A 12,488-nucleotide genomic window follows, 5' to 3' on the forward strand; every position below is an offset into this window, starting at 1 on the left:
TAGTATTATGTAGAAACCTTAATTCTAATATTAGATAGAATTTTGCAGTTAGAACTTAAATTTAAGTATCAGTTAGAATTCTGCAGCAGAACTTCACATGCAAAAAAATGTTAATATCTATATATTTTATTTTAAAATTATTTTTGTGTGTATTTATTTTAAAATTATTTTTGAACATACAGATGAAAAAAAACATGTATTTAGATTTAGATCCTAAAAATCTATTTAAAATTTATAACCTCCAAGTCTCCAATGCAAAATGATCTGGAAATAACATTTCCGAACAAAGTTCATCCTTCATTCACTCCAACATGTATTATATATTGAAATTTTCTACAATAGTAGGAACATCTCTTGAACTCTCTTGAGCACAGATGGAAATAATCTACAATCAGTACTAAGCATCTCTTACACACTCTCATGCATAGTCTTTACATGCACCTAATCATGACGATCTCAGAAAGTACATCTCGTATATGAATGATATACTGCACTAACATATACCCAAAGAACACAAGTGCGATACACTTTGTCCTCCATACCATCTAAAAGAGCTCCATTAATTGCTGCACGACATCTGATCAAAGAAAAAAAGTAAACCAAATGCCAAACGTTATAACTTTTATACAAGACTACAAGAGAGTAATTCATAAAAATTTATATTGATTGCAAAAATATTGATAACCTAACTTGTCTCAATAGCTTGAATGTGAAATATTATACAAGCCAGAGGAGTGCATAAAAACTTGCAAGTAAATATATTTATGTTATGAGTAGGGGTTTGATAGATGTATACCTTTAAGTACAGAGGGCGGTGTCTGGAACTCCTGCCACACATTTTGCGACGAAGTAAGATCCATGTTCATAGATTTTGCAGCAAGATACGCAGCGCCAGCAGCTATCTGGTGAGGTTTGAACTGTAGCCAAAGAGAGCTCCGAAGCCTATAAAACAACACACTCCAGGTTAGCAGAAAATTCAGTAGGATGTTGAGCATTGCTCAGAGAAGAAATTGAATGATAAAACAAACCATCTTGCGACAATAAGATTTCTTGCAACACAGTACATTGTCACACAAAACACAAACCATATCAGCACACGTTTTTATAAATTGCTGCTATGACTATACGAAATTATGTGGTGGACCGAAATAAATTTAGTCCAAGACAGAGTCCCAAGATGTAGTAAGACAAATAATTTCCCTTACCAACTATGGAAGCAGCAACAGGTGGATTAATTCCAGGATCTCCGGCAGAATTGTTGATAATATGTAAAATATAGCAAACATCATAAAGCAATCTAGATAGAACACCAACTTCCACTCCCAGCTCAATAGCAGCAGAATTTCTAAACTCCAGCAACTTGCTCAATTTAAATAAGTGGAAAAAACTGATGCATAGGGACATTAAATACTAAAGAATTTCCAGTATGTACTGTTTCTAGACTGAACATGAAGGCCAACTTCCAATTTTCTTTAACTAGAAACAGGTGCATGTGTAGAGCAAGTACAAGTGACATGTTACTGCTCAGCAGTCTGTCACAACAAACAGAACATCAAGGATTTGATTTGATCCTCTTGACACATCTATGGTATATCTAAATAATTTGGCCGAGGAATAAAAAAAAGGTGACGAGATTGCTTCCTGGAAGTGACGAAAATCTCCAGACCGGAAGTTCCATCTATATCCAGAGCCAAAAGTTCTGCTTTCCATTAAAAACCTAATATTTTGAGTCTCCAACTAGATTTGCCCCATTAGTTGACATACTACTGTATAATATTCTCATTACTTCTTTTACAAGCTGCACATATTTCCGCGACACAATGGTCAAGCTCCACGCTAGGCATGTACCACCAAATACATCAACAGAAACAAGAGAGTTAAATGCTCAATAATTAAGTGCAAAACTCAAATTAGTTTTTTTTTTTGGAAAATGAGTGAAGAAGTTTATATAAATATACACACACTGACACACATATATAAAAAAAAAATAGTACAAACCAATATTTGTGAAGATCACATCACAATGACTATACAAACTTAATAAATTGTGAACTTACCAAAGTTGGGAAGTTAAGTGATTCGTGCAACTCTGTTGTGAGTTAAAAAATTAAATTAAGAAACAAGGTAACTAACTTAAACATAATTAGTCATTTCGTCAAAAAAAACATAATTAGTCATATTGTGCACAATTAACAATTCCAAGTAGGAACCAGGATACTAGATATAGACTGATCTAAAATTCCAAAATTAACAATGATAAATAAAACCAAATCATCAATATCTGTTTTCATAAATAATAATCAAATAAAAATATTCTGAAAGGAGTATAACTATTTAGGTGAAAAAATCTGCATCATAAGTTAGCCACCTAAAAGGTGAGTGAGCGTGTTCAAATGTCAAGTTTTCCCTACAAAAAGCTTTAAGCAGTCAGAAAAGTTGTTTGTAAAAGATAGAGAAAATTTGAATATCTTGACAAAACATTTAAATAATAGGCATAAATACATAAACAATACCTTAAACTGCGATTCAGATTTGTAGCACAACAGTACTGTATACTGATAACCAGTTCAAATTTTCTTTATCATTCTCTAGGGATACTAGAGACTAGTAAAACATCAGAGATTCTTTTTTAATAGTAAAATGTATATATCTTAGTAAAAAAACAATTAGAGATTTTTTTTTTTACAAAACAAATGTATTTATCTTAGTAGAGCATACCTACACAAGTATTTGGACACATATTTCCCCGCACTGTAATTATTTATAGTCCCCCCCTGTAGGTCAAGGACCCCTCATTTTCCCATGACAAAACTTCAGTAATTAATATTACCTTCCCTGATGACTTCGGCATATATCTGGCTGTATCTATGTTGAGATTAATACCGAACCATTCCCATCTCTATGGTTCAATCATACATGTAAAGATTGCCTATATCAAGCTCTCCCATTATAGTTCTCCACTTATATGTTTATTTGACACAATAGCTAGAAGTCAACTGTTCACAAGTTAACGAAGTTTCTGCTTTCAACCTGAGTTCTGCAATTAATAACTATATCTGCACTATGCTAGATATATTGGTGCTAATTGAAGACCTAAAACCCCACATAAAAGCATGCTTGGAGTTGATCCAACACAGCTTCCACTATTCCTGTATCTATCTTATTACCGGAACCCAGAAATCTAGGAGGGCATGGACCCATTATAGGGAATTTTAACAGATGAACCAATCAATCTTGTTGATCTTTCTGTTTTTAGGAAGAATACATCAAGGCAAGAACGATTTTAGGGAAGTCTAGGCCAGACGCATGTTATAGAAAGTCGAATCATGTAACCGCGACGCCTAGAAGGACTCATGAATCAGTTTCTCAAGTAGATGTCATATTCATCAGCACCCTATGCGCACAGGCAGGAATAGTAGATAGAATATAACTTTACGTATATTCCCACAAATATCCCTGGAGCCACATTCCTTGAAAACAGTATTGGTAAAAAGCATTTGGCAGAACTTGGTTTATAAGAACTTGAATCTTCTATAGCTATTTGTACAGCCTAATAATGTGAACGTATGTAAAAGGCATCCACACAACACATCCCAGGATCAACTTCAGATGAGAATAAAAAACTTTATGAGAACAGCATATCAACCACCAGCTAAGAATATCATTCATACAGGCGAGCACGCTAATCCTCTATAAACCCTGCAATTGTATGTCAATCCAAACAAATCAATATAGCATGCTACAATGACGACGTCGATAAGTAATTAAAAACATATACTGGATACATTTGAGACATAATAAAAAATGGGGATAAAAAGAGACCAACTACTCCACAGCAGTATACCCAAGCCTCAACAGATGTTTAATTTTGATTAAAATCATAACAATCGCCAGTGCATAGTTCAAAGCTGATGACAAAATATGCATGAAATGGCTTTTTAGTCCGGCACAAATCTTTCTGCCGCAAAATGCACATGTGCCAAATCAAAATACCCCACAGTAGGTGACCTTCAAGGGAAGGTGGGTCAAATTCTAACATACAACATCGTGGTAAGCACAGTCGCATTTGTTCACAAAAATTGTTGATCGCATTATCAACAATCACAAGTAGATAAAGGAAGAGATAACCTAATAATATTACCTACAGATCAGAACGTTAAATTAGGTACAAAATGGAAACAGTACAAGGCTTACCCCTCGCTAACCAAGCTAAGTGCCAGATTCACCAAAAATGATTGGGACAGGCCCAATTTATCAAGTGTAGATGTAAGAGAGGCATATGGATGCTGCACATTCAGCTCAAAATTCAGAGTTGTCAATATTATTTGCTCAGCCTCGATCACTCTTTCGCGGTACTGTTCGAACCAGCCCTGTTTAAGAGCAACACAAATTAGAGAAACATATTGATAATTAAAAAAAATCACATTTTTGCAATTATTAGAATGAATAAAATGATGCAGATATGATATATGAACAAGACAATCTCAAACAAGTTTCAAAGGAATAATACTTGACACGTAGGAACATAATAGTCAGTAAGCAGAGATAATTTTTGTGTGCTTTTTTCCATGAAAAAAGCCTCAAGACAGCACGTTCCCCAAGTCCACCCCAGAAAATGGAAGTAAGTTGCACATAGTTTTAAAGGTACTTTAGATACTCACAACTGGAAAACGGTACAAGAGTAGATCAAAGTCCTGGTTATGAAGAATTTCCATTGAAGCTCTCAATACGTTGTTCAGTGGGCATGCTGTCTCTTCACTCTTTGCAGCAAGGAAAAGAGCAGCAGTAGATATAAGCTGCAAAATAAACCAAGTTGAGAATGTACTGCAGATCAGGAATTTTTGCAGGTAACTGATATAAAGAACAAGAAAAAAAATTGTGTGCAGATGCTGTATCAAAAATCATTACAATATTTTTGTAATATGTCCTTCATAAAGACAGTATCAACTTTAAAAAGGATGTAATATCAAGTGAAATTAGAATCTTTAGAAAGTATAACATATTTATGAAAAAAAAAAAAAAAGGAAAGACAGACTCTGCAATCTGCATATCAACTTCTGTGATTATAAATCCAGATACTCACAAATCTATCATGGCACGCATGAGACTTTCGAACAAAAAAACGGTGGCACAGGACCATAGCAGTTCCGATAGTAGTTTGCGGTCTGCACACAATTCCAAAAACATCGTCAGTTTCCAATAACAAACTTGATAGGCAAGTACATCCGGACAACATATAGAAGGATTAAATAGAATAGAATAAATTAAGTTACATTTCTAGCTGAATTCCAAGATTCTGAAGGAAATTGCAATATGAATATCGCAGGCGGGTCTCTTGAAGTGCATCGATTCCATCTTTCCTTGAAGGGGAGCATCTCTCAATTTCATCCCTCGACATAAACACCAAATCCTCATCTTCAAAACTTGAACGGTCACGTTTACAGCTAGGAGGTTGATCTGCATGAGGTCTTGTACCTCCCATACTAACAGAACTGTTCCTGTTTGCTGAAGGACCATTTTCATAAATATAAGGTTGGATATACGGTCTCATATTACTTTCCCAGCCAGAAGTGGAAGTTTTTCTCCTTTTCATAGCAGGTGCATTAGCCTCGGCATATTTACTGTAATTGCTATGCTCCCTGAAATTTCTTGGGTTATCATAAGAATAATCATAGTTGAATACAAAGTTGCCAGGGACATTGTAGCTGTTGTTAATAGCAGGTGCCATGTTGGTACTCAAATGATGGTGATTTCTATTAAAAGAAGGCCTGCGGTCACCACGAAAGGGTCCAGCTTGAGACCTATAATTTTGCGCAAGAGCCATGGTTTTGCAGATAGCCTACAAAAAAGCACACAAGAACATCAAATTAGATATATTCTGCTTTGCATAAAAAATCCAAAGCAGATATTATTTTGCAGGCATTAAAATTCAATAACACAAATATTAAGCTTTATATTTAATTATATCATCATGTAATTGAAGTCAAGAGCTCATAATCATATTGGCTGACAAAACTCTCAAGATCATGATCATAAAAATCAATAACTGAACAAGGAATAAGCACAACTCCGCCAATCAGCCAAGATATAAACAAAATCTAAACACATTCATCATTAAGTTTTAACACCGTACATGGATATCGAATTATTCATGTCAGCATCTAATCGCTTTTTCCTCAAAAAGTCGTATCGAAACGGAAATTCACATAAATTATAAACACATACGCATCGAAACATCGCCTTCATAATTCAAATTGCATCATATCAATTCAATCCAGAATCAAATTAGTCTAGAAGAATATCTAGATTAATCTACACATTAAAAACCTAGATTTTCAACCAAATCGCACCTATACACACAAAAACGTGAATCAGAATCAATAGCGTGAATTTTAACATCTAAATAACGCAAAAAACGCGAATAAAATTCAAAAAAAATGACAAAATAGAAAAATTAGGTACCTGGTTGTGAAGTATTCGAGATCTAAGAAGTGTTAATCGCAACTTTGAAGAGAAGTTTACTTAGGTTCAGGATTTGAAGGGAACTTATGACGATATATAATATAGAGATAGATATACACGTATATTTTCAACAGAACAAAGAAAAGAGAGATGGGCTCAGTTGGTTTAAAGGGAATAAGTAAATCGAGAGGATATACACATGTATCGCGTGAACGAGGAGCGTCTTCAGTTAGGTATTAAATCCGAATAATCTCCGATTCGGTCAATCAATTTCAAAAAAAAAAAAATAACAATCTATGTGGGTGTTTGGCAACTCATTTTAAGCCGAATTTCTCGGCTTATAAATTAGAATCACTTATTCGTACCGTTTGTGTAAAAAGTCAAGAAACATTTATAAAAAGCTATGAATGCTAGCTTTTGTTTCAGAATTTCTACTTATTTCTCAAACACTTTAATCACTTATAAGTCTTATCTTGCTTCTAACTTCTACTCCACTTATTTATTTTAAGCAATAAGCATTTATTTTAATCTTACCCAAACGGCCCCTATAACATGTCTGACTTGATTTTTAAAATTTGATTTTTCAATATAAAATTTTTCAAATAAATAATTAAATAATATATTAATTATTATTTTTTTTGAAACAAAACATACCCGTATATCTCGCATAGAGCAGGGTCCGGTGAGGATAAAATGCAAGCAACCATTTTCGTGAAGATCCCCAATTTAGTGCACAATATCCAAGATAATGTGTGAGTTTGAGATAGTACCTTAGTTCGTAGTATTATTCACACAATACTCACCTGTAGAAAAAGCGGCCATTAGCGGGAAAAAACGATTAACAGAAGACGCAATCATTGACGAGGGTAATGGAAACTGTTTCCATCTTAAATTGGAGCCCACACAGTTGGATTTCGATCTTATGTTCGGATGTCCTCCATTGATGCCTCGTACAAATACTCGCAACCCATTCATCCTCTTCCTCAGAACCTTTATCCTTATCTTCACCGAGAAATTCACCCCTAATTCACCAAGTTATTTAGCACTATTGCCGCCACCAAGTTTAGTGAATGTTTTTCCACCGTCCCGCACAAATATTCAAGATATTGCAACGCCTTTTTGAAAAAACTCCCTTGAGGAGTTTTGTCAATTAGAAGTTTGGGATAAGTTAATAAAATTGATATTTTATCCTCCCATCAATTAAATCATACTTATACAGGTTTGAGTGTTGGTGAATGCAAAATGGTGATAAGAATTTTAGGAATATTCTAGGAGTATTTTAAAATAAAAAAAATTGAGTTTCACTCAAAATTTTAAAATTGGTATCAATATTCATGCATTAAACAAAACGAATGATTGTTATTTAATTCTAATATATTTTAGTGTCCTTATTAGTCATTTTGTGTGTTTAAGTAGTTATCAGCCAACAATTATTTCCCAAACACTTTTATACAAACAGCTAATTGAATCAAAACGATGTTGACTTGCTAATTTTTCAATTTAATTTTTTTATAATAAAACTATAATATATTAAAATACTAATTAAAAATACATATTTTATCAAAAATATTAAAAATTTAAATTCTTATCACAACATAATATTATTTTAAAGTATATTAATGTTATAAATAAATATTTAATTATATTTATTAATACACTTATCGACCGGCTTAAAAATCCGTCCGTTTTACCACTTAAGCGCTACAAGGTTCTTCTCTCGCTCAAAACTGACTTGTGCTTTTCACAACACTAAATAGTTTTTCAAATTTAGATTCCATTATCCTGAGCATGTTTGATTAAATAAGAAAAACTAATTTTAAAAAAATTAAACATTTACACTCCAATAATATTAAACAAGAATATCTAATTTAAAAAACTAACATATGAACATTCCAATAACACGTAACGGTTTACATTTTTTTTCCAAATTGACGTTCTTTTGGATAAATTAAAATACATTATTGTCAGAAATAGACTTTTTCTTATTTTAATTATTCAATAAATATCTTATAATTGACTGGCATACCAAAATTTTATCAAAAATAATAAAACATTCTTGGTTTCAAAAAAAAAATAATAAAACATTCTATAAACTCAAGCAAGTTTTTGTTTGTACATCCTATATATGATATAACCCTAACAAAAGTGGAGGATGAATGAATTTTATATACAAACCACAGGCATAAAGCCTGCCGTGGGGCATTTCAGTGATTTGTAACTTTAATCCTTGTCTTTCTTTTTTCGTTGGCCATTCTTCTTGAGGCAAAAACTTTCACTCTTTCAAAGTCTTAAAGGACCACGCGAGAAGTTTTCTCAACTTTGTCACTCGGTTCATAACACTCATACTCGCACACATCCGGCACAAAGAAATGCCGGACGTGAATAATATGAGAGAAAGCAATTTTTTATTGACGAACGTTTTCTTTCCCACTGAACGTATGACCAAGTATGTCAGGACCAGAACCATTTAGTATTTTCGCAGTAATATTTTCCTCAAAACTTTAGATTATACGCAAGTTTCTTACTTGAACAATTTAACATGCATACGACTACATTTCAAACATTCAGTGCTGTAATACACCAATACCTGCAGTGTATGTCACCGATTCTAGATACAGCTTGCGATCCTTGATCAAGAAAGCACGCACACCAAGTAACTTGATGAATAATTAGCTGGAAAGTACAGTAGTAGCCAACTGACTGGTTTGTCATTGTGCTTACAGGATATACCATCCCTTCTTCTCATTCATTCTGATATGTGAATACTATGTCGTAGCTTGGTCCCTTCCCTTGACTAAAACTCGATGATAATAGACTTTTAGGTTTTAGGTAATGTAAAGAAATATGGATCATCCTACTCACTTCTGCAGCAGCAGAAGATAACAATAATGTTGTCGTACATATATAGTTGCAAACAACCAGCATTTTCTGAGTAAACGATAAGGTCACTGCGGTTAATAATGTTGCACATAATTGTGATTTGGCTCGTTAATGGCCTGTCAGCACTTAACAAGATAGGATATGGCTCATGTGACCACATGCTTAAGACTCTAATCCCATGTTATTATGATAAGTGCCTTTTAAGCGAAGAACACTTTCAGATATTCACACTTAAATCCCGTTTCCTAATAACCTCCCTGACCTCCATTTTACTCTGTTCTTGTCAAGTTATTATACATATTATTTTCTTGCAAAATTATCACTTATAAAAAATTAACAATTTGTTACAAACTCCAACGTGACGAGTAATATCTGTCATTTAAATATAGTCGAATGTAGAAAATTTGAATCGACTCTGCTAGAAGACGGACTTCCCATTTAGTTGCAGAAAAGAGGTAGTATCTACCAAGATGAAAGAGCAAGGATTGAAATCTTAAATAGTGTGCCTGTGGAGTTGACAGTCATTGTCTTCCACTAAGCTGCTCCTTTGGCAGTTTTCTTCAAGATTCCATAGTTCTTGTAAAAAAACAGAATTGAATTCAAAACTACTTGAAAAAAGAGATGCATGAAAGTCAGCTGATTTTTTTCAATTAAATCTAACTCAGCTGGTTTATAATTTCCAGACATTCACTAATACAGAGACTTCTCACAAGACCTGTGCATAGTTTTACACCACTCCTAAATACAGTCTGCCACAACTTGGTTGAGAAAACTAATACAACTATTGTAATAACTCTCCAAAACTCATTTCTAGTTCCATCAACCTTGTCAAGAATCATTAAGCTTTCCAGGAATCTTGTCCATGGTTTTCAACGTGTCCATGTGCTGTTCCTGTAATCTAAACAGAACCTTAACTCCCTAGTTTTGTCTTCTGAGGACCACTTGGTTTTAATATTCTCACTGTCCAATTACATTAACATTTATTAACACAATTAACTTATGGACAGATAAAAGTGACAAGACAACAAGTCAATAATACTAATGCACTACCTTCTCTTCCTTATAATGCAATAGTAATGTACTACATTAAGTCATGCAACTTCTTCAAAGTTATCACACAGCTTAGAACCTTGTTCTTTCCTTCATAACAAAATGGTTTCAAGTGAAACTCTCCAGACAAATGCTACAACCATTGAGCCAAATTCGAGTCCTCGTATATCATTCTCGTCTGATTTTCTTGATAACAATTTCATCTCTAGTATAAATATCTCTCCGGTTGAGAAAGAGCATGAGAACAAACGAGAGAAAACATTTGAGTTTCTCTCTACCGATAGCCAAACAATGCTATCGGCTGATGAGCTCTTTTCTGAAGGGAAGCTACTTCCTTATAGGCCAATGCATCATGAGATAAAAAAGATTACTCTCAAATCCGATGATGGCTCGAAAGCGAAAGCAAAAGCTGAAGATTCAAACAAAGAGAGTAGAGGGAGTTGGTTTGTTGATGATGATCCCTCTCCAAGGCCACCAACATGCACAGTTTTATGGAGAGAATTACTACGGCTCAAAAAACACCGACCATCCACGTTGTCACCGTCATCTTCATCATCGTCATCATCTTCGAGCTCATTAGTGGATTCACAGGGCACTAATAAAGAGGAGAAATCAGGAAATAAAGAGAAGCATGTGAAAAAGACTAAGAAAGGACTGGAGAGGACTAGATCAGCAACTATGAGGATAAGGCCAATGATCAATGTACCAATTTGCACTCAGAGAAGTAACAGTGCCCTTCCTCCTCTATTTTCTTTCAAGAAAGGAAAACTAGAGAAGCTAAAGTGAAAAATAAGGTGTGTAAATGAGTAGGATTGTGCAGTGTGTTCATTTTGGTTTTCCTTTATTCATGTCAAGTTCTTCCTTGAGATTCTTATTATTAATGTATTTAAGAATGTTACTTGTAGTGGATCTGATGAATCACAATGTAATTATAGCTTAGTTTGTTCTTCTGGATTCACATTTTCCATATTAATGGTTTCGCCTGAATCGCCATATTATTACATAAAGTAGTAGGGAACTGAGATAGTGAGATTAACACACTCAAAGATAAATTCTTAGAGATCTACAAGAACTTATCTTTCAATTTCAAGTCAGTAATAGCAAATAATAGACAGTGGTATCTCAAAGACTTTTAGAAATGCCTAACTCCTAAGGTTATCAAACGTGTAGCTTTGTGCCTTTGTAGCCAATTGAACGCTATTTTCTCTCGACAGCAAGAGGTTGATGTTTCAAGACTCAGCGACCCATGAGGATGTACGGATTTAAATTTCTGCAATTGCCATTACAAAAAATACAGACTCTGCATGTTGTGGCGCTGCGTGCACATAGTGCATTCTAGCATTCAGCTTTAATGCTGGAGCACATAATGCATTCTAGCAATCAGCTTTAATGCTGGAGCACATAATGCATTCTTGCTCTCAGCTTTTAACGCATAATAACTCTGGCTTCTGGTCCATGGTTGACCCGAGATCTAGAATGACCCTGTCATGATAATGATATTATATGAGAAATAATTGTGGAAATGTATGTACGTTTCCGTTGGAACAGAATCCTGCAGATGGGTACAGGATCAAGAGTCAAGACTGACTACTGAACTGGGAATGGCATGTTACTACTCTTAAATAAACAATCTCCAGACTAAAAATTGTCGATAGTAATCAATTTGGTACTTCAATTGGTATATAGTACTACTTCAAAGATTCTTAATGTAACTGGTATGATGTTAAGTTCTGATATCAGATGAGTGTAAAAAGAATGGTGCAATACTAGTTAATATCAGATGCACAGAAAATTACTTGCTTCTGAAACAATCAAAGTCCTAGAAGTACAATCAAGGAAATTGGGTAAATTCTTTAAACTTTAGTGCAGATTTATGCTCTAGACTTCTAATATATCACATTGAACATATCCTCCACCCTTTTGTACTGCAGTCTGCAGGCCTATATCGGCTTAATATTTCCGGTTAGATTGGCAAAATTTTAGACTAAAAACAAACTTCACTGGTTTTAATTAGGGGTTCTGTAGATATAACACTCATTTTGATCAGTTTTTAAAGAATTAAACTAGTTACTCGTAGCATTACCATCAGATGAACT

General features: G+C 34.1%; 2 protein-coding genes across 3 annotated transcripts; one reads left to right on the plus strand and one right to left on the minus strand.

Annotated features, from left to right (window-relative positions):
* Window positions 1–276: 276 nt before the first annotated feature.
* On the minus strand, window positions 277–6,712 carry LOC108226021 (cyclin-T1-4-like). 2 transcript variants are annotated; one of them, XM_017400984.2, is made up of 7 exons: window positions 6,463–6,712; window positions 5,274–5,839; window positions 5,084–5,165; window positions 4,662–4,796; window positions 4,195–4,370; window positions 797–942; window positions 277–577 (listed from the first exon to the last, which is right to left on the minus strand). In XM_017400984.2, the coding sequence occupies exons 2-7, from the start codon at window positions 5,822–5,824 to the stop codon at window positions 546–548; spliced, it is 1,122 nt and encodes a 373-aa protein (XP_017256473.1). In that variant the 5' UTR covers window positions 5,825–5,839; window positions 6,463–6,712; the 3' UTR covers window positions 277–545. The 2 variants fall into 2 exon arrangements, with proteins under 2 accessions (XP_017256473.1, XP_063937343.1); XM_064081273.1 differs by lacking the exons at window positions 277–577; window positions 797–942 and adding an exon at window positions 3,423–3,699 and having other exon boundaries at window positions 6,463–6,688.
* A 3,692-nt stretch (window positions 6,713–10,404) lies between these two features.
* On the plus strand, window positions 10,405–11,535 carry LOC108226325 (uncharacterized). The gene has a single exon (XM_017401269.2). The coding sequence runs from the start codon at window positions 10,495–10,497 to the stop codon at window positions 11,176–11,178; it is 684 nt and encodes a 227-aa protein (XP_017256758.1). The 5' UTR covers window positions 10,405–10,494; the 3' UTR covers window positions 11,179–11,535.
* Window positions 11,536–12,488: the final 953 nt, after the last annotated feature.

Source organism: Daucus carota, chromosome 1 (genome assembly GCF_001625215.2).
Source record: "Daucus carota subsp. sativus chromosome 1, DH1 v3.0, whole genome shotgun sequence".
Classification (NCBI taxonomy): domain Eukaryota; kingdom Viridiplantae; phylum Streptophyta; class Magnoliopsida; order Apiales; family Apiaceae; genus Daucus; species Daucus carota.

Bases quoted from the DNA above. Each gene is read 5' to 3' on its own strand.
- LOC108226021 (XM_017400984.2), bottom strand. From the start codon at position 5,824: ATGGCTCTTGCGCAAAATTATAGGTCTCAAGCTGGACCCTTTCGTGGT. The intron at 5,166-5,273 runs GTAACTTAATTT...AATTGTGTGCAG, and splicing joins CTTGGAATTCAGCTAGAAAT to ACCGCAAACTACTATCGGAA. The intron at 943-4,194 runs GTAAGCCTTGTA...GTTGTTTTATAG, and splicing joins CTTAGCTTGGTTAGCGAGGG to GCTTCGGAGCTCTCTTTGGC.
- LOC108226325 (XM_017401269.2), top strand. From the start codon at position 10,495: ATGGTTTCAAGTGAAACTCTCCAGACAAATGCTACAACCATTGAGCCA.